The following is a 23,644-nucleotide window of genomic DNA, read 5'->3' as shown; positions in this document are numbered from 1 at the left end:
CATTCACATGTGAGGAATTATTACGGTTTGAAAATGGAAGAAGGTTATCAAATTGTAGCAGTGTGCTTAATGATTTTGTAATAACTGAGAGCAAAGTGGAGGAGAAATTGTTGAAGTTAAACATAAGAAAGGCACCTGGGTGGATGGGATCTATCCAGTTATATTAAAGGAGGCGGCAAAGCAACTAAGAAAACCCTTAGCCATAATTATGAGAGCATCCCTGGACTCAGGGGAGGTTCCCACAGACTGGAGATGTGCAAATGTATCCCCAATTCACAAAGGTGGATCGAAGGGTGACACGAGTAATTATAGACCAGTTAGTTTAACTTCTGTTCCGGGTAAAATAATGGAATCGCTGGTTAAAGATGCATTGCAGGATCATCTAGACATGACTGCAGCAATAATTCAGACACAGCATGGGTTTGTTAAGGGAAAGTCTTGTCTGACAAATTTGATTGGTTATTATGATGTGGTCACAAAGGAACTGGATGCAAAAAATAATTTTGATATCATATACTTGGATTTCAGGAAAGCTTTTGACACTGTTGCGCATGGAAGACTACTGTACAAATTGGAGCAGAATGGTATTAAGCGTAAGTTGCTACAATGGATAAAAGGGTGGTTGAGTGGGAGAAGACAGAGAGTGGTAATCAATGGACACTGCTCTTCTTGGACTAATGTTATTAGTGGAGTCCCCCAGGGTTTGGTGTTGGGCCCACTGTTGTTTTGTATATTTATCAATGATATTGATGAAGGTATATCGGGCTTAATGTCGAAGTTTGCAGATGATACAAAGGCTGGCAGGGTTGTTAATGACAGTCATGGCAGTGTGCTACTGCAACAGGATCTAGATAATTTGGGCAGATGGGCTAAGAAGTGGCAACTGAAGTTTAACCTTGACAAATGCAAAGTACTGCATATGGGTAGAAGTAACCCCAGAGAAATGTACCAACTGTGTGGTACTACACTTAAGGTGGTAGAAAATGAAAAAGACCTGGGAGTAATTGTGCAGTCAGATATGAAGTTTTCTGGGCAATGCAGACAGGCTGCCAGGGTAGGTCATGGGGTTTTTTCAATGATATATAGGAATTTTGCTAGCAGGGAAAAGGAGGTGATTGTCCCTCTGTATAAGGTAATGGTCAGGCCACGCCTTGAGTACTGCGTACAGGTCTGGAGGCCTCATTTTAGGAAGGATGTAGATTTGCTTGAGCGTGTACAGAGAAGAGCAACAAGATTGGTGCGGGGAATGAAGGGATCCTCTTACCAAGAGAGGCTTAAGTTCTGCAAATTGCAGTGGCTGGAGACTAGGCACCTGTGTGATGATCTGATTGAGGTCTATAAGGCCTTGAATGGGTTGAGCACGCTGAATTCTGATGGGATCTTTCCACTTGTTCAGATTACGAACCTACGGGGGCACAAATTCAAATTAAGAAAGGACAGATGTAGAATAGATGTGCAGAAATTTGCCTTTAGCCAGCGGGTGGTTAATTGCTGGAACAAACTTCCATCTGTCATTATGGAAGTTGATAGGTTAAATAAATTTAAGGAGGAACTGGACAGGCATTTGGAGGGAATGGTGTGATTTTTTTTTTTTTTTTTTTGGCTAATGCTGCATAAGCTCCTACGCTTGCTTTCTTGCATCACGTGTCACTGCTACTACTACTACTACTACTATTATTTCCTACACTGCCTGAATATTGTTCATTATGGTATTAGATCTGTGTAATAAACAGTTTTCAAATCTACAGGTCTTCAAACTGATATAATTTAATTATAATCATCCTGTATATAAATGAAAGTAACTTTCAGATGTATGGCCATCACTGGATTGACACTGAATTTTCAGCTTATGTTGTATTGGTCTCTGGAAAGACTTTAGGCACAATTCTGATTTCACATCCATTCTCCTGCATTTGTTCCACCCCCCTACTACAGGAAACATTTCTATAAATTTGGAAGAGAAGCTCCAATGCTCATCAAATTTAATAATTATTTAGAATATTCCTAAATACCTTTGTACCAAATTTCATGTTGATAGATTGACCTGTTCCTACTGAATCCTCCATCCTCCTTAAGAAGCACTGCTACATAAATCTTGCCCCATGGCCTCTAATTATATGAACATAACACCACATGCCAATTTTCATACTTTTTTTAGTATGTAGGCAGTGGTGGACTGACTGCATGGCGAGAGATTGGAAAATTTTCTGCCAGGTCAATCTCAAAATCCCAAAACTAGACAGATAAAGCTTGGGATATATCCTGGGCTGCTTATATTTGTCAGTCTGCCACTGAGCATATGAGTTTTTAACTCCTAAGATATTTAATTTGATAATCTTTGTGCTGGATAATCAATAGGTAATGTTGTTAAGCATGCTAAATGCTACACGACCTTTAAATATTAAAATTTGAGCATTCACTTCAATTATCTTTAGACCAGTTAATTGCATCTCATGCTTCGATTTTATAAGTTTGAAGTATATGAGACAAGATCACCTATATGGTGGGTTTGTAAAGTTAGGGTACCTGCATGTACCTATGAACCTTACAATAAAGATCATATGATTAGATGTTTCTTAATTAACTGTTTATATATATTTGTATTCATATTAGCATTAGCATTAGTTGAGGCATATGATGCAAGAAAGCAAGCTTATACAGCATCAGCCAAAAAAAAAACCTTCCCATTTCACCCATCTGGTCACTCCAAATGTTTGTCTAGTTCAGCCTTAAATTTATTTAAGCTATCAACTTCCACAACAACAGATGAAAGTCTATTCAGGCAATCAACTACCTGCCAGCTAAAGGCAAATTTCCACACATCTATTCTACAACTGTCTCTCCTCAATTTGATATTCTATTCTATTCTATTCTGTTCCCCTCGGGTTCTTAATCTGAGCAAGCGGAAGTATCTTGTCAATATTGAGCCTGCTCACTCTGAGCAGGCTCAATATTCCGCTTGCTCAATCTGAGCAAGCGGAAGTATCTTGTCAATATTGAGCCTGCATTCAAGGCCTTATATATCTCAATCAGATCACCTTGCAGGTGCCTAGTCTCCAGATGCTGCAACTAGCAGAACTTAAGCCTCTCTTGGTAAGAGCATCCCTTTGTTCCTCTCACCAATGTTGTTGCCCTTCTCTGTACTCATTCTAGCAACTCTACATCCTTCCTAAAATGAGGCCTCCAGACCTGTATGAAGTACTCAAGGTGTGGCCTGACCTTTGCATTAGACCATTAATCACATCCTTGTCTCTGCTAGCAAAATTCCTATATATATTTGACAAAACTCCATGGCCTGTTCTGGCAGCCTGTCTGCACAACTTCATATCTGACTGCACAATTACCTCCAGGTCTTTTTCATTCTCCACCTCCCTGAGTGTGGTACCACACAGTTGGTACGTTTCTCTTGGGTTACTGCTACCCATATGCAGCACTTTGTATTTGTCAATGTTAAACTTTAGCTGCCACTTCTCAGCCCATCTGCCTAACTTTTCTATATTCTATTGCAGTTGCATACTGTCTTTACTGTCATTAACAACCCTGCTAACCTTTGTACCATCTGCAAACATGAACATTAAGCCTGATATACCTTCATCGATATCATTGATAAATACACAAAACAACAACTCAAGGATATCCTTGAGTGTAGTGGAAAAAAGTGGAGGACTCAATAGTGTACACGGGGCATTAAAAAAAAAAAAAGAAATCACTTTTGTTGATGCTATCGAGGCAGTGTTAGGTAGGTCGGAAAGCTGCTACCTTGGGGGGATTCACAGACTAAAAGGTTAAAAGGAGCTACTAGAAGAGGTGAAGGTGATTCTTGCACTACTTCTATTAGAATGAGCAGTGGCTTGGAGGGCAGGGTGAGGGGGTTTCAGGAACTAATGGCGGTCATTATGAAACAAATAAATACATGGGGTGTGTTAGGGTAACTAAGAATAAGAATAGGTTCACGTATACTTCAATGTACGCCAACGCTAGAAGTATAGTAAATAAATTTGATGAATCTGAAGTGCTGGTCAAGACATCAAAGGAAGATATTATTGGGATATCAGAGACATGGTGTCAGAATATCAGAGACATGGTAGGAATGCAGAATTGGAATTTGGGGAGTACAATGTGTACAGGAAGGATAGATAGGATAGGAAGGGAGGAGAGGTTATGCTGTTAGTTAAGAAACACATAAAATCTAAGGAAGTGCATCCAATTGACATGAGCAGACAGTGCAGTGTTGAGTCAGTTTGGTATGATATAAGCACTGGGGAAGCAAAAATAAGAGTAGGAGTGTGTTATAGGCCTAATGACTCGAATGAGTACAATGAACAATTGTACAGAGAAATAGAATGGGCCAGTAAATCAGATTATGTTATAATGGGGGATTTTAATTTCTCAAATATTGACTGGAACTTGTTAGTTGGTAACTCGCACACTAACAAGACTTTTGGGGATTTATTGGATGACTGTTTTCTGCGGCAGCAGGTTCAAGAGGCAAACAGAGAGAACAATACTCTTGATTTGGTTATCAGCAGTGATTATTCGTGCATTAAGAATTTGCAGATAAAGGAACCACAAGGAGGCAGTGATCACGGTGTACTGAAGTGGGATTTACTTAAAGATATAATTTCCATCAGGGGTGAAGGGAAGGGTTTTTGCTTCCATAAAGGTGACTATAGTGGTTTCAGACACTTTTTAAATTCTGTACAGTGGGATCAACTGACGATGTTACCAACAGTAAATTCTAAGTGGGAAGCATTCAAGAAATTAATCGTGGATGCTACTAAAAGTTTCATACCTATTAAGAAATAGTGTTCAAGGTTTAGGCCTAAATGGTTATCTAATGAACTAATGAGACTCGTAACAGAGAAGAAAATGCATGGGATGCATATAAATTATCAAGCAACTCAGAAGCCTATGGCAGATATAAGCTAGTCTGTAATCAGGTCACAAAGGAGGTTCGGCAGGCGAAGGCGGATTACGAGAAATCTTTGGCAAAAGATGCTAAGAAAAACAGCAAGGATTTCTTTACTTATATAAACTCTAGAAGGAAGGGGATGAATCAGATTGGCCCACTTGATATTGATGGTTCGACTGTTGATGATCCTGCTCATATAGCTGAAAATCTGAATGAGTATTTTGCAATTACGTTTACACATGAGAAGTTATTAAGGGAGGAAAATACTGGAAGTTTATCAAACTGTAACAGGGTGCTTAATGTTTTTATAATAACTGAGAGCAAAGTGGAGGAGAAATTGTTGATTTCAAACATAAGAAAGGCACCAGGGGTGGTGGGATCTATCCAGTTATATTAAAGGAGGCAGCAAAGGAAGTAGAAAACCCTTAGCCTGTGGGAGCATCCTTGAACTCAGGGGAAGTTCCCACAGACTAGAGATGTGCAAATGTATCTCCAATTCACAGAGGGAGATCTAAATTCAAGCCAGTTAGTTTAACTTCTGTTCTGGAGAAAATAATGGGAGTCACTGGTTAAAGATGCACTGCAGGATCATCTAAACAAGACTGTAGTAATAATTCAGACACAGCATGGATTTGTTAAGCGAAAGTCTTGTCTGAAAAATTTGATTAGATACTTTGATGTCATTATAAAGGAACTGAATGGAAAAAAATAATTTTGATATGATATTCTTGAATTTCAGGAAAGCTTTTGATGCTGTTGTGCATGGAAGACTACTGTACAAATTGGAGCAAAATGGTATTAAGGGTAAGTTGCTACAATGGATAAAAGGTTGGTTGAGTGGGAGAAGACAGAGGGAGGTAATCAATGGGTGCTGCTTTTCATGGACTAATGTTATTAGCGGAGTCCCACAGGGTTTGGTGTTGGGTCCACTGTTGTTTTGTATATTTATCAATGATATTGAGGCTTAGTGTCAAAGTTTGCAGATGATACAAAGGTTGGCAGGGTTGTTAATGACAGTAATGGCAGTGTGCTGCTGCAACAGGATCTAGAAAATTTGGGTAGATGGGCTGAGAAGTGGCAACTTTGAGAAGTTGCAACTTCTCAAAGTTTTACCCCAAATGGACATATTATCTAGATGTTCTGGGGACAGAAACGTTTCAAGTGAGCGGGTAGTTAATTCCAGGAAAGAGAGACTAAAAATCTTCAAGGGTTGTTAAATATACAAGAACAGTAAGTCTTAATTGTTTATATAGTAATGTTAGAGTGTCGTCAATAAAATGAGCGAATTCGAATGGTTAAAACAAGCAACATGGACATAATAGGGCTTACGGAGACGTGGTGCCACCTGGAAATTGGGGATGATGAGTTTCAGTACGGCTTGTATAATGTATTTAGGAAGGATAGGGTAGATAGAAGGGGTGGTGGGGTAATGCTTCTTATCAGAAGCAACCTGAGTGTGACGATAGCTTTCCCAGATTCAGACGTTTCACATGCTAGTATAGAATCTGTATGGTGTGAGATAGTTGGAAACAAAGGTATAATGCGAGTAGGAGTAATCTACAGAACAGGTGATTGTGAAGATTATGACGAAAGCCTCTACATGCAAATGGAATGGGCAAGTAAGCATCAATGTCTTATTATGGGTGATTTCAATTTGCCTCTAATTGATTGCAGTAAATGGGAAGGAAACTCGACATGGAGAACAAAATTTTTAAATCAACTGTTATTTGTATCAACATGTCAGGGAAAGCTAGAGAAAAGAATATCCCAGACCTCATCATCACCCATGAATCAGATGACATAACAGGGCTGACAGTAGAGGAACCAGTAGCAGGAAGTGATCACGGAGTTCTACGGTGGATGATGATGAGAGAGGTAGCAGCAGTAAAGGGCAAAGGAATGGGTTTTAATTTCAGAAAAGGAAATTACGATGCCTTAAGGTACTACATGGCCTCTATTAACCGGGTAGATATCGCGCAGAGAATGAATACATTTGAACTGTGGTATGCTTTTAAAACATTAATCACAGATGCCTTGAATGCGTATATACCATTAAAAAAATACCCCATGAGGAGAGTTCCAAATTGGATGAATAGTGAAGTTGCCACATTACTCGAGCAGAAAAAGGTGGCATGGAAAGGTTACAGAGCAATAAAAAGTACTGAAGCCTATAACAGCTACAAGATGATCTGTAATAGAGCCACAGAAAAGGTTTGACAGGCAAAGGCAGTTTATGAGAAATCACTAGCAAACAGAGCAAAAAACGGAGATAAGGAATTCTTCACATATATAAATGCTAAGAAGAGTGGGACGAACCAGATCGGACCTTTATGTAAGGGAAAGGGGAGAGTATTAAATACACCAGCTGCCATTGCAGATGAACTCAACAGTTATTTTGCATCGATATTTACAAATGAAAAACCTTTTGTGACAATGGGAAATTGTGGGAGCGAAGTTGGAAAATATGTAATTAATGATATTGAAATTTCGCGAGATTATTTAATGAAAAACCTTCGAGCCTACAGGCCAGTAAGGCTCCTGGAGTTGATGGAATATACCCCATAATCCTAAGGGAGGCGGCAAGTGAGTGCATTGAACCATTGAGGCTAATTATGTGAGCATCACTAGACTCTGGTGAGATTCCCTTGGATTGGAAAAGTGCAAATGTATCTCCCATACATAAGGGTGGCTCTAAGAGTGAAGTGGGAAATTATCGACCTGTCAGTCTGACTTCAATGGTAGGGAAAATCATGGAGGCAATGATCAAGGGTGGATTTCAGGATCATTTGGATCGAATTAAAATTCTCAAGGATACTCAGCATGGTTTTGTAAAGGGAAAATCATGTTTAACAAATCTGATTCGCTATTTCGAAAGGGTCACTCACAAGCTGGATTTAGGGAATAATTTCGACATTGTTTATTTAGATTTCAGCAAAGCTTTTGACTCAGTCCCACATGAGTGGTTGCTTTATAAGCTGGAACAGGTTGGAATCACTGGGAAAATTCTTAGATGGATGGCTTCTAGGTAGGAGGCAGAGGGTTGTGATAAATGGCTATTCCTCAGATTGGGTTGATGTAAGAAGTGGGGTTCCCCAAGGATCAGTATTAGGACCACTGTTGTTTTTAATTTTCATAAACGACATCGATGAAGGGATAGAGGGCATGATGTCTAAATTTGCAGATGATGCTAAAATTGGTAGATTAGTTAATGATCACTGTTCAAGCTGAGCTTCTTCAGAGAGACCTAGATAGACTTCAGGAATGGTCAGAAAAATGGCAACTATGCTTTAATCCAACAAAGTGTAAGGTATTACACCTGGGAAACAGTAATCCCAAAATAACTTATTCACTTGGTGGAGTTCAACTAAACATAGTACTGGAGGAAAGGGACTTGGGTGTTACGATACAGTCAGACATGAAATTCTCTGAGCATTGTAAACAGGTTGCAAGGAAGGCCCATGGTGGGTGTCCTATCGATGATCTATCGAACTTTTGCAAGTAGAGATAGGGACGTGATAATCCCATTATATAAGGCTTTTGTTAGACCACACTTGGCATACTGTGTTCAGGTATGGAGACCACACCTAAAGAAAGACATCAAGCTACTTGAAAGGGTGCAAAGATGAGTAACTCGCCTGGTGAGATCGGCAAAAGGGCGTCCTTATGAAGAAAGACTTCGAATATGTGGGTTGCAGAGTTTGGAAACTAGACACCTTAGAGGAGATTTGATTGAGGTGTTTAAGGCTGTGAGAGGCATCAGTAAAATGAATGAGGACAGAATTTTCAAGGTTATAAATGATGCTAGAACTAGGGGACATAAATTCAAGTTATAGGGGGAAATGTTTAGATTGGACTGCAGGAAGTTTTATTTTAGCCAACGAGTTATAAATTACTGGAATAAGTTTCCTACATGGGTTGTAGAGACTGACAGTTTGGAGAAATTCAAAGGTCATCTGGATAGTACCTTCGGATCAAGGAAGCGCATAGGATGATAGTTTTAATTTCCTTTTCTTTTACTAATTATTATTATTTATTTATTTTATTTAATTTTTTTTATCATTGTTTTATTCGTTTTTTTTTGGCTGCTGCAGCATAAGTTGTTGTTTGTTTATTTGGTTTTTAGGAGCATTAGCAACTAAGGCCATATTGCTCCAGGATATGCAGTGGTCATTCCCTGACCTTTCCGCATCCTCCATATTTGGTGGTGATGGGCTCGAACCCCGGTCTAATCAAGAAATGTGTGCTACGCACTGCTGCTCCTTCCCACCTGGCTATGGAGGCGCCTGGTGCAGCATAAGACATAGGCTTTCTTACACCATGCGGCCATTACTAACACTAACTGAAGTTTAACATTGACAAATGCAAAGTACTACCCATGGGTAGAAGTATCCTCAGAGAAATGTACCAACTATGTGGTATTACACTTGGGGGGTTGAAAATGAAAAAGACTTGGGAGTAATTGCACAGTCAGATATGAAGTTTTCTGAGCAATGCAGACAGGCTGCCAGAGCAGGTCATGGTTTATTGTAAATGATATATATATATTTTTTTTTTATGAAAACCCCAAACACGAGAGGTATTAGACCCTATAGTACTATGGGTTGGAGGTTGATTATTATTATTATTTTTTTTTTAGGAGCATTAGCAACTAAGGCCATATTGCTCCGGGAATATGCGGTAGTCATTCCCTGACCTTTCCGCATCCTCCGTATTTGGTGGTGACAGGCTCGAACCCCGGTCTAATCAAGAAACGTGTGCTACACACTGCCGCTCCTTCCCACCTGGCTACGGAGTCACACGTTGGAGGTTGAGAAGATAAAAGAAGACATTTGTTGACATTAGATTTGAATTTCTGTAGACTGTAATTTTCAGGAAATACGTATGAAGGAAGGTTGTTCCAGAAAATGGCAGTTGAATGAATAAATGAGGAAGATGAAAAGTTGTTTTTTTTAGTTGGATGTTGGCTGGTGGCGGCCCATGCTCAGACTGTTATGAAAGACAGAGCGGAAATTATAGAAGTCAATTCAGAAGAACAGTACCCATGGAAGTATCCATAGACAAGGCATGCAGCAGAAACTGTACGTCTGTGAGACAGCGAGTGGAGAGACTCTGTTAGAGAGGAGTCATTAATTAACTTAACTGCCCTCTTCTGAATGGAATCTAGAAGCCTGAGAGAGGTTTTGGGGGCACCGCTCCAGACATGGGAACAATATTTCCATGGTAGGGCGGATTTGTGATTTGTACAGAGTGAGCAGCTGTTTGGAAGAAAAGTAATACCGAGAGCAAAAGAGAAAACCAAGTTTTTTAGATGCAGACAAACCAATATTTGTAATGTACTTGTGCCTAGAGGGATTAGAAGTCAGGGTAATTCCCAAAAGAGATATACCATTTTGTCTAGAAATTGGAGTGTCACCAAAGATAAGCATAGGAGCAGAAGAATACTTTTTTGTGAGATATAAGACAAGATTGAGTTTTAGAAGGATTGAAATCAACTAAGTTGTCTTCGCCCCACTGGAGAAATTACCTGGAGATCAGTATTTAAGAAATTGGTAGTGGATATTCAAGAAGTTGAAGCTGATTGAGCAGAGCAAGGTTTCTCAAAATGGAAAGTGGAATATAATGTGCTATCCTTGGCAAAACTATGAATAGAATTTCCAGTCAATAGAAGAAGGTCATTAATATACAAGAGGAAAAGAGTGGGGGAAAGAACTAAACCTTGGGGGGGACACCAGCATTAGGGAGAAGTTAGAAGACAGAGAACCATCTACCATCACCCTCAGTGAGGGGTCAGAGAGAAAACTGGATAACCAATTACAAAAAACATTTGGCAAACCATAAGATGGAAGCTTGTTTAGAAGACCTTTATGCCAAACACGATTGAAAACCTTTGAGATGTCAAGAGAAACTGCTTGTGTTTCACCAAACTTTTCCATTGAATTTGTCCATAAATGGGTAACATAAGCCAGAATAACACCAGTGGATCTACACTGACGGAATCCATACTGGCGATTGTTGATCGGACGGAAGGTTTCTAGGTAGTTTAAGAGTTGGCGATTAATTGATTTCTCCTTACTTTAGAAGGAGTAGAAGTAATTGCAATGGGACGATAATTGAATGGGAGGGATTTGTCACCCTTTTTAGGAACTGGCTGGATATGAGCATATTTCCAAGCTGAAGGAAAAACACCTTTGGAATAAGAAAGTGAAAAAAGGCAGCAAAGAACAGGAGTAAATTTAAGAGCACAGGTTTTGAGAGCAAGTGGAGAAATACCATCAGGACCTGGAGCTTTCTTAGAATAAAGAGTCGTCAAAATCCTTCTGACATCCTTTTGATGGAAGACCACAGGAGGCATTGAATGGAGCGTGTTGGGAATGGTGGGAGGTGTTTTACCAAGATCATTAATATATGAGTTGGAAGGAAAATGGGATGCTAGCAGGTCAGATTTATCCTTGGCTGAAGTGACAACAGAACCATCTGGTTGTGACAGAGGTGGGAACAGAGATGCGGGAACAGAAAGCTGCGGCCAATAGCTTTGGCAAGAGACCAGAATGCTCTGCTACCATTAGGGCAAGAAGCAAGTTTTCTACTCTTAGCCTATTGAAAATGGAGTTTGGACTGATTAATAACTGCTTTACAATTGTTGCGAGCTTTGGTGTAGGCAGAAAATGAAACTGAAGAATTGGAAACAAGTCAATTACGATATGCAACATTTTTATTTATTGGAAAACCAAGGTTTGGACATAGGATGAGATTTTAAAGTCAAGTGTGGAATAAAGGATTCCATTCCTACAAGAATAATTTCACTGACACGATCTGAGCAAATGTTGACATCAGAAATTTTGAAACAGTAATCAGACCAAGGAAAAGAAGAAAAGAAATCTCCCAGATCATCCCATTTTGCATTCTTGTAATACCAAACACACGAGGTTGGGAATAGCCATGAGATAAACGCTCCATTGGAGAAGCGACAATCACCAAGTTGTGATCTGAGGTGCCTAAAGGACCACTCACTTTGACCGTGTACTTAGAAGGGTTGTTTGGAGAAAAAGATCAAACGTGTTGGCTGTATGGTTAGTATTGTCCCTTATTTTGGTAGGTAAATGAACGATCTGCGTGAGGTCATTAGAAATTGTAAAAGCCTCATCGTCTCAACCAGCTGGGTTGGTGTGACTAGAAAACGGAAGCCAGCTGGAGCTGTGAACATTTAAATCACCAAGGAAAATTACCTCACTGTTTGGAAAGTTGGACTGAAGAAAGTCAAGTTGCAAAGAGAGTAAGTCAAAGAGCTCCAAGTGATTAGTGGAGTTGGGAGAACGGTAGAGACAACAGATTAATTTGACAGAATGAGGTAGAGAGATTTTAAGCCAGAAAAGATCGAAAAGAGGAGATTCCAAATTACCAAGTCTCTGATAGGGAATATCGGAACAGACATATTCACAGGTACCACCTTTGAGGCAAAAGGAATCATACAGTGACTCGTTTGGGCAATTGAGATGAGCAGTAATTGACTCAACCAATAACTGAGATTCTGTCAGAAAAAGTACGTGGGGTTTGGCAGACTGCAAGTGGAAATGGACATCGTTGCGATTAGAATTGAGACCATGTATATTTGTGAAATGAACTAGGAAGTGTTTGGGAGGTTTAGATCTTTTTGCAGATAAGCTTGCTCTATTAGTTTGACAATTCATGGTGTATTCAATAGTAAGAAAAAGTGTGGGGGGGGACATGCTGTATGAAGTAATGAAATTTTTGGATGTGGCGTGAACATGGTAAGAATATACCCAGATCCTTGACATAATATGGCCTCAACAATGCTCCCCGCACGCACACTACTCGGGCTCCCTTCAGTCACTATCTGGCAGAGTAAAGGTAGCAAGATTATACACTAGCTGATCCTGAAGCCTCCTAAAGAGTTACCAATAGGTTTGGTCTGGTGTATTAACTAGCGACCAGCCTGCGAACACCGTTTTAGAGCTGTACCCATGAAATGTAAGAAAGATTGGATCTTGCCACGATGTTCATCATAGCCTCAAAAGTCATCAGTCATACTGCATGGTGGAAGAGATGGGGAAGGGATATACAGGAATTTTGCTAGTAGGGAAAAGGAGGTGATTATCCCTTTGTATAAGACAATGGTCAGGCCACGCCTTGAATACTGCATATCAGGTCTGGAGGCCTAATTTTAGGAAGGATGTAGATTTGCTTGAGCATGTACAGAGAAGGACAACAAGATTGGTGAGGAGAATGAAGGGGTCCTCTTACCAAGAAAGGCTTAAGGTCTGCAAATTGCAGTGGCTGGAGACTAGGCACCTGCGAGGTGATCTGATTGAGGTGTATAAGGTCTTGAATGAGTTTGAGCACACTGAATTCTGATGGGGTTCTTCTGCTAGCTCAGATTACGAACCCGAGGGGGCATAAATTCAAATTGAGGAAAGACAGTTGTAGAATAGATGTGCAGAAATTTCCTTTAGCCAGTGGGTAGTTAATTGCTGGAACAAACTTTCATATGTCATTGTGCTAGTTGATAGCTTAAATAAATTCAAGGAGGAAATGGACAAACGTTTAGAGGGAATGGATGTGTGAAATTGTTTTTTGGCTGATGCTACATAAGCTCATACCCTTGCTTTCTTGCATCACATGCCTGCATTACTAATACTATTACTTTAAAATTTGGTATCCCTGCCAGTAGCACATGAACCATTCTGAAAAATCTTGTTTTTATCCTCAAACTGTTTGAGGAAATGAGATCCAGTCAGAAGCACGCAAAATTATGCCTGGATGAAGATGTAGAGTTAAACTGTTTTTAAGTGGGTGTAGATGATTCTACACAAAAACATGCCAATATCAGTGCCATCAATAAAAGAAAATGCTATGGAATAAGCATATTTTCTGGGACTTAAAACTTTCCAAGCCAGTTCTGGTTGGCTGGACAAATTTAAAAAGCACCATGACTTACTCGAAAAAGTTATTTCAGGTGAAAGTGGGGTTGTAATTGAAGAAGACTACCAATTGAAAAGAAACAATTTTGAAGGAATACGAGTCTAAAGACATATTCAACATTTATGAAACAGGTCTATTTTTTAAATGTTTGCTGAACAAGACACTTAATTTTAAAGGTAATAAATATGTAGGTGGTTAAAATAGTAAGGAGAGAATTACAGTCTTGGTTGGTGCAAATATCACTGGTAATGAAATACTGAAGCTTTTGGTAATAGGCACAAGTAAACAATTCTGATGTTTCAAAGGAGTAAAGTCATTAGAATTCGTCTACAGCTACAACAAAAAAGCTTGAATAACAAGTGAAATTTTTGAACAGTGGATTTTAAATTTCAATTGAAAGATGACTAAAGAAAACAGAAAAATTGTGTTGGTTGCAGACAACTGCCCTGCTTACCTTCACTTGGTAATTTCAAAACTTACAAGTGTGAAGTTTGTTTTCTTCCCTCCAAATACCACGTCCAAACTGCAGCCAACAGACCAAGGCATTATCAAGAATTTAAAAATGCACTACTGAAGGTGCATACTGAAAAAATTATACTGAGAATAGAAACAAACCAACCTACAGATTCTGTTATAGATTTGTGAATGTGCATATCAGAATTGGTGAAGTTGTGGAGTCAAGATGTGATGGAAACAATGATTAAGAATTGTTTCCTCGTCTGCTGACGAGGCTAGTAGGAGCCAGATGTGTTCAAAGCCGCTAAGTAGATTTTTCTTATTTATTGATTTGAAATTATTGTTTTTCTAAAACTTTTGATATAAATTTAGTAGTATAGCATATATTTGTGATTTTCTGACTAATCTGGTGTATTTATTCTTTACTCGGCCTTGTAATTGCATAAAAGTATCAGTAAGAGTATCAAATCCACGTGTTACAAATTGCAGCTCAGCTGAATGAGAAGTTTTTTAGCCATATTTAGCCGCTTTATTGACCATTTTTTTATATCAAATTATTGTCTATAAGTAGCTTATAGACCTAGTCAGGATCGTTAGTTTATTCTGAATTGAGACAGCGAGATTTGAAAGTTAATTAATACTTGTCCGTAGATTTACCCGTTCGTAACTTGCCGCCTTTGTCATAAGATACGTTATATACCAAACTAGATAGTGTTAGTATAGTATAGTATAATATTGTCAATTAATAGGTAAAATCTATTAAACTTGTTAAACTTCGTTGTAAATTAAATTAACTTTTAACTAAATACATATAACGACTTAGATTATAAGAGTAACATAATTAATTAATACATAACTTGATACGGAAGTTATATAAAGGGAACTCGTAGATAATTAATACTTGACACTGAAAAATATATATACCATTATAACTGTGTTGGAATACAAGTTTAGGGTTATAATTTTGTATTGAAATTGAAATTTTATAAAATTAAATCGAAATCATGACTCAGACCAGACCAGCAAAGCAAAAGGCTCAAGCTAATGGAAGTGCTGTGGCTCAGAGGAGAACTGAGGGGGGCAGTTGCCTTCTGAATCATAGCCTCTAAAAATGCACTGCTTGCATGATGTTTGTGGCGCAATCAAGTACGGGACATGATATTGCCATGGGAGATGTCTTTGTGTGTGTGCATGATGCAAGGAATGTAACAAAATCAACTCAGTGTTGTTATGGGCCTATATGAGAGCTTGGAGGACAGGGTGGATGCCCTTGCAGGAACTAAATTGAGGGGCCCATCAAGCTCTCAGCTGCCCACATCAACAACAGAGCTTGCACTTGGTCATTGCGCAACACAGCGGCAACCCCCAAGGCAGAATGTGCTGGTCCCACAGGAACTAGTAGTTGTTGGTGACTCTATTGTCAGGAAAACGGGGAACATGCTTTGTAAAAAGGATAGGTGGAACAGGAGCAGGGTATGTCTGCCAGGGACAAAGGTAGATGATGTTATAGAGCGGATATCATCTTTTAAGGGCACAAAAGGTGATATAGTTGTACAGTTGGTCCTCGTATAACACGTCTTTACATTACACGAATTCGATCATACACAATTTATAAATAGGGGAACATTATCTTATATGCAAGAAAGCAAGCTGAATAAGCTTGCTTTCTTGCATCATATGCCTCTACTAATGCTAATGCTAATGCTAATAACACGAACCGAATTCGCTTATGTACGATTCGCCTTTGTGTTTACAAGAAATGGCAGTCGAACGCGGAATCACCCAACTGAACATAACACGATAGGAATGAAGAGAAGATTCTGAAAATGTATTTAGGTGTTTTATGTCAGTGAAGGGGAAAATAATGTAAAAACCAACACAATTCCAGCTATTGGTATAATCGCAAATGCAATTAGATCGAGTTTACTACCAGTTTATAACAGATTCCACTAGCAGAAACGCAACTGGAAATTGTTTTTATTGTTTTATGGTAATAACCTCAAATGTGCTTTAGTAAAATGTGAGGTGTTAATAGTGTATCTTGGCCTTTACGGTGTTGTTTATTCAGTTGCTACACGCGCGCAGCTTTGTTTATGTGTATCAAGTGTGCCTCCTCGTTTTGTAATTGTGCTTTATTCCCTAAAAATGAGTAAAATACTTGAAAGGTGTGAAAAGGAAGCATCCTGGCGAAGACACTGCAGATTCAGAGAGAAAAAAAAAAAGCAATATCGATAAATAGAGGCAGACTGGGTCAAGAATTCTTACCCGGGAAAATTTATAGTGGCCTCATACTACGGTTTATGGCCAAAATCACACCGGCCTCTGGCCCATCGGGGTTTCCCTGCTAAGGCTTAGGGCCAGTCCGCCTCTGTCGATAGAGAAAAAATATGAATTGTGAAACGCTTTGAGGGAAATGAAAGACCATGTGATATTGCACGTGCTACAGACCTAAATGAGGCAACGCCGAGAATTACAAAGAATACAGAGAAAATAAAAACTTTCATAGCAGGAACAACTCAAAGTGTCATTAAAATCCATTAGATTAAGACACAAAGATTTGGAAGAGATGGTACGGCTGTCATCTGTTTGCATAGAAAATCAAACAAAAAACAAGTTTACTTATGATAGAAGCAAAAGTAGTAGCAATATTTTATTATGTAATAGTCGTAATAAAATATGTAAGTATTTTATTACGACTATTTTATTTAATATAATAAAATTTTTACGAATAAAATACGTATTTTATTCGTAAAAAATAAATACTTTTTTAGTATTAAAAAATACTAAAAATACTTTATTATAATATAAAAAATAATAAAAAATAAATATTTTTTTATTATTTATTATATTATAATAAAAAATATATTATAATATTATTTTTTATTACGTATTTTAATCGTTATAAAATACTTACGTATTTTATAACAATTAAAATTACCTGATTATTTATTGTGTTTGGTAATGTTTTGGTTCCAAATGTGTGTTCAATCTTGGATGGTCGGCACCTAACTCTACTTTTCCCATAGGGCCTGTTGTTTATATTGCACGATTTTGCATTGCACGAGGGTTTCTAGGAACACAACTATCGTGCTATACGAGGACAGACTGTACACGTTGGCACTAATGATATCAAGAATAGGAGACCGAGAGAATTACTTAACAGGTACAGGTCACTGTTGAAAAAAAGCCGTGAATTAGGGTTGAAATTGAAAGTGTCTGCAATTCTGCCCAGACACATTTTGTAATAACAAAGTAGATGAGAAATTGTTGAAGTTAAACATAAGAAAAGCACCTGGGGTGGATGGGATTTATTCAGTTATATTAAAGGAGGCAGCAAAAGAAATAAACAACCCTTACAGACCTGTTAGTTTAATTTCTGTTCCAGGGAAATTAATGGAGTCACTGTTTAAAGAAGTAATGCAGGACAATCTAGACAAGAATGCAGTTATAGTTCAGACACAGCATGGGTTTGTTAAGGGGAAATCTTGTCTGACCAATTTGATTGGATACTATGATGTGGTTATAAAGGAACTGGATGGAAAAAAATAATTTTGATATGATATTCTTGGATTTCAGAAAGCTTTTGACACTGTTGCACATTGAAGACTACTGTACAAATTAGAGGAGCGTGTCATTAAGGGCAAGTTTATGCTATGGATAAAGGGATTATTGAATGGTAATCAATGGACTCTGCTCTTCATAGACTAATGTTATTAGTCCATGAGGAGCCACTGCTCTTATGCGCCTCTGTAGCCAGGTGGGAAGGAGCAGCAGTGCATAGCACATGCTTCTTGATTAGACTGGGGTTCGAGCCCGTCACCACCAAATACGGAGAATGCGGAAAGGTCAGGGAATCACCACCGCATATCCCGGAGCAATATGGCCTTAGTTGCTAATGCTCCTAAAAACCAAATAACAAACAAACAAACAGCCACTGCTCTTTGTGGAATAATAACTTCATGGTTTGGAATAAGTGATGAAGTACTGTCCGGACATTTTGTTGCATTGTTTGCATTGCTTAATAAAGGAATATTATTACAAGTATTATTTATATCTAAAATGAAGGTCATAAACTTACCCATTTATCTATGATCACACCCACCATCATAACAACAATCATGTAACTAAGTTTGTTTCCCGAGAATACAAAGCCAATCTGTATAAAAGATGCCTTAAGCTATAAACATGAAAAAAAAATTAAGTTATTTTTAAGAGAATTTTGTGAAATTATTAATAATAATTATTATTATTATTTGTTATTTCAATTCATTCATTGACTGGTGCAGCAAAAGTCTGTGGCTTCTTTGCAATATATGGTTAATACTCAATAACCAATATAAAATATAAATTTAGGAGTTTAAAGAATACCAAAATATATATAATTATTAATCTTCCAATACACTTGTCATTAGAAATAAAAGAAATGCCATTAAAGGTATGATAAAATATTGTATGCAACAAAATAAAAGTACATCAAAAACCTTCCTTAATCAACACCTCTCTAAAAGGGACACCTCTTTCTGTGAACACTCAGGTTTGGGTTCCAGCCAGAAGTATCAGAAATTACATGTTAGATAACCCCTCCAAAATGGACACTCCCTACACATGTGCATTTTGGTTGGCCAATGGGCATTTGCAATGAAGGTAAGTGAAGGTCATAGTCACTATAGTAATACTAATTAGGCTTGTGATAGTAATGGAATAACAAAATTATCAAACTGAGAAATGATGTTTCTAGAATTAAAAAAAGAAAAAAAAGACCTCTATCAGCAGACTGCATAAGCATAGATAATTTTGACCAGACATTGTGTGAATAGAGTACATGACATGGATCTGAAAGTTTCAGAGTTTGTATGTATAGGATATCTTCAAGTTTTGCACTTCAGTAGATAGCAGCATAATCACAAAATAGTAATCATGGTAAAATTTACCAAACCTGAGATGTTTGTTTCCAGATCACCTTGCAGTGACTAGTCTCAAGACATTGCAATTTGCAGAACTTAAGCCTTTCTTGGTAAGAGCACCCCTATGTTCTTCCCCCTCACCAATCTCATTGCCCTTCTCTGTATCTGTTCCAGCGGCAATACATCCTTCCTAAAATGAGGCCTCCAGACCTGTATGAAGTACTCAAGGTGTGGCCTGACCATTGCCTTATACAAAGGAATAACACCTCCTTATCCCTGCTAGCAAAATTTCTGTATATATATTTGACAAGACCTCATGAGTTGCTCTGGCAGCCTGTCTGCACTGCTCTGAAAACTTCATATCTCACTGCACAATTACCCTTCAGTTCTTTTTCATTCTACACTACCCTGAGTGTAGTACTGCACAGTTGGTATGTTACTCTGGGTCGTTGCTACCCATATGCAGTATTTTGCATTTGCCAATGTTAAACTTCAGTTGCCACTTCTCAGCCCACCTACCCAACTCTTCTAGATCTTGTTGCAGAAATGTACTGTCATTACTATCATTAACAACCCTGCTAACCTTTGTATGTCCATTAATTATCACTCTCTGTCTTCTCCCACTCAACTATCCCTTTATCTATATCAGCAACCTTCCCTTAATACCATACTGATCCAATTTGAACAGTAGCCTTTTTTATAAACAACAGTATCAAAAGTTACATAACAAAATGACCACTTTATTTTTCCAATCAAATTGGTCAGACAAGATTTTCCCTTAACAAACCCATGCTGTGTCTGAAATATAAATGCAGTCTTGTCAAGATGATCCTGCATTGCTTTTTTAACCAGCAACTCCATTATTTTCCCCAGAACAGAAATTAAACTAAAAAGTTGGCAATATACATGTCACCCTTTGATTCCCTTTTGTGAATTGGAGATACATTTGCACAGCTCCGGTCCATGTAGACCTAACCACAATCTAAGGATGCACTCATAATTATGGCTAAGGGTTTGCCTATTTCCTTTGCTGCTTCCCTTAATATAACTGTATATATATCTCATCCACCCCAGGTGCCTTTCTTATGTTAAATTCAACAATTTTTCCTCCACTTTCCTCTTAGTAATTACAAAATTATTTAGCTCCCTGTTAGAATCTGAACTTAGAATGGGGAAAATGTGTGGATTTACCAAACTTTTAAAAAGATCTTATTGTGGTGAATGTTTAGCAGGAGCTACAATTCAAAAAATGAAAGACTTTCCCAAAATCATCCATCTCAAAGGTTTTTAATGACTGGAAAGCAAGTGGATCTTCCACGAAGGCATAAATATGACAGAAAAACAATACCTCAAGAGCAAAGCTGTTAAACTCTAAGGAGGACTCTATGGAAAAATAGGCCACCCACTGTGCAGCAAATAACATCTGAATTCAACCAAGCTCAGAACTGCCCTATTTTAACCTGTACCATATGCAAGGAATTGAAAAAATTGGGTATCGGCAGTCGCCTGCCTATTCAAAAGCCACTTGTTTCGGAGAAAAACAGAACACAGAGAGCTATTCGGCAACAAAATCCTCTTCCTTCATGTGATATTTTGCTGGAAGAATGGTTACAATGGTTACATAGATTCTGTAAGGTGTTTACCTTACAGAATCCATGCTGTGCTGCACATGCTATTATTTGAAACAAAGGTGGACCAAATGGATACTGAATAATATCCATTTGGTTCACCAAATTAGATGCTTAAGTGACCATATTTATTTGGTCACTTAAGCATCTAACTTGGAAAACTCTCAAACACAACCAAAAATATTGCTGTCTCATTTAATTGCATGATTTCATAATTAAAATTAGTTTATATAATTCTAGTAAATATTGTAAACTTTGTTCTTCATAAAGATCTCGTGAATAGTATATGGTTTGTTTCTGTAGGTGCAAAACCTTGAGGATGAGATCGTCGACAAACATATATTTAAGGATGATTTTGATAATACATAATGGAATTATTCTATTTCTCCTAATCTGTCATAAATGCCCAAACCCAACAAAACAAAAAACAGAACATAAAACATGATTATATAGTAGGGTTCAATCTGAACTAGTTAGGGTTAAATTTGAAAGTGTCTGCAATTCTGCCAAGATATGATAGGAGAGAGTATATGATGAGAGCCTTGTCAATCAATTCGGCCCTCGAGAGACTGTGCAAGGCTCATTGGGTAGAAATTTTTTCAGCGTGGTCTGTTCTTGCTAATAGGAGACACTGATGCTACAGAGATGGGATACACTTATTTAAACAGAAAGGGTGCAAGAATATTTGCTGATGTTATCGAGGCAGTGTTAGGAAGAACGGAAAACTGCTAGTTGGGGAGGGATTCACAGACTAAAAGATTGACAGTAGCAGAGGCAAAAGTGGCAAAAAAGGCAGAGAAAAAAGTGATTCTTACACTGCTTCTACTGGAATGAGCTGGAGACTGGAGAGCAAGTTGCTGGGGATTTCAAAAACTGCTGGGAGTCATCGTGGAAGAAGTAAATATATGGGCTGTGTTAGGGTAACTAAGAGTAGGAACAGGTGCACGTATATTTGCATATACACTAATTCTAGAAGTATAGTAAATAAATTTGATGAATTTGAAGTGCTGATCAAGACATCAAAGGCAGATATTGTTGGGATATCAGAGATATGGTGTCATACATATAAGCAGAGCAGAATTGGAATTTGGAGAGTACAATGTGTACAGAAAAGATAGACAGGGTAGGAAGGGAGGAGGGATTATGCTATTAGTTAAGAAACAAATAAAATCTAAGGAAGTGCATACAGTTGATATGGGTGGACAGTGCAATGTTGAGTCAGTTTGGTGTGACATAAACACTGGGAAAGGGAAAATGAAAGCTGGAGTGTGTAATAGGCATAATGACTCTGACGAGCAATGAACAATTGTGCAGGGAAATAGACTGGGCCAGTAAATCAGAATGTTTTGCAATGAGGGATTTTAACTTTCCAGATATTGACTGAAACTTGTGGGTTGGTCACTTGCATGCCACCAAGACTTTTGTGGATTTATTGGATGATTGTTTACTACAGCAACATGTTAAAAGGGCAACCAAACAGAGTAATACCCTTGATCTAATTATCAGCAGTGACTATTCATGCAAATAACAATTTGCAGATAAAGTAACGACTCCAGTGACAGTGATCACAGTGTACCGATGTGGAATTTACTTAAAGATGTAACTACCATCAATGGTAAAGGGAAGGGTTTTTGCTTTGATAAAGGTGACTACAGTGATCTCAGACATGTTTTAAATTTTATACAGTGGTATCAACTGATGATGTTAAAAACAGCAAATTCTAAATGGGAAAACTTTAAGGAATTAAACTTGGAAGCTACTAGACTTTTCATACCAACTAAGAAATACTGTTCAAGATTTAGACCTAAATGGATGTGAGATGAACTAATAAGGCTCGTGGCAGAAATGAAAAATGCATGAGATGCATATAAATTATCAGGTGATACAGAAGCCTATGGCAGATATAAGCTAGTCCATAATCAAGTCACAAAGGACATTAAGCAAGCAAATACATATTATGAGAAATCTTTGGCAAAGGATGCAAAGAACATGACGAGGCTAGTAGGAGTCAGACGTGGTCAAAGCTGCCAAGTAAATTTTTCTTATTTATTGATTTGAAATTATTGTTTTTCTAAAACTTTTGATTTAAATTTAGTAGTATAGCATTATTTTGTGATTTTCTGATTAATTTGGTGTATTTATTCTTTACTCGGCCTTGTAATTGCATAAAATTATCGGTAAGGGTATCCACGTGTTATAAGTTGCAACTCCACTGCACAAGAAGTTTCTTAGCCATATTTAGCCGCTTTATTGAATATTTTTTACATCAAATTATTTTCTGTAAGTAGCTTATAGACCTAGTAAGGATCATGTGTTTATTCTGAATTGAGACAGCGAGATTTGAAAGTTAATTAATACTTAAGAGTCTGTAGATTTAGCGTTCGTAACTTCCCGCCTTTGTCATACGATACGTTATATACCGAACTAGATAGCGTTAGTATAGTATATAATATAATATTGTCAGTTGATCGGTAAAATCTATTAAACTTGTTGAACTTCGTTGGCATTTAAATTGTACTTTTAACTAAATACATATAACAACTTAGATTACAAACGTAACATAATTAATTAATACATAACTGATACGGAAGTTATATAAAGGGAACTCGTAGATAACTAATACTTGACACTGAAAAATATATATCCCATTATAACTGTGTTGGGAGACAAATTTAGAGTTATAAACTGAAATTGAAATTTTATTGAAATTAATAGAAATCATGACTCAGACCAGAGCAGCAAAGCAAAAGGCTCAAGCTAATGGAAGTGCTGTGGCTCAGAGGAGAACTGAGTGGGGCAGTTGC

At 37.9% G+C, this 23,644-nt stretch overlaps 1 protein-coding gene across 1 annotated transcript in view; it reads right to left on the bottom strand.

Moving 5' to 3' along the window:
* Nucleotides 1-23,644, bottom strand: part of LOC150087503 (MFS-type transporter SLC18B1-like) — a 132,912-nt gene that overhangs the window by 39,737 nt on the left and 69,531 nt on the right. The window contains exon 7 of the mRNA XM_090372508.1: nt 18,387-18,485. Within this exon, the coding sequence (XP_090228634.1) occupies nt 18,387-18,485 (99 nt within the window). The remainder of the gene's footprint in view (nt 1-18,386; nt 18,486-23,644) is intronic.

The sequence above is a fragment of the Mastigoproctus giganteus genome, chromosome 4 (genome assembly GCF_048544385.1).
Source record: "Mastigoproctus giganteus isolate SK-2022 chromosome 4, ASM4854438v1, whole genome shotgun sequence".
In the NCBI taxonomy this organism is placed as follows: Eukaryota; Metazoa; Arthropoda; class Arachnida; order Uropygi; family Thelyphonidae; genus Mastigoproctus; species Mastigoproctus giganteus.
This window is presented reverse-complemented; position numbering and strand designations above follow the sequence as displayed.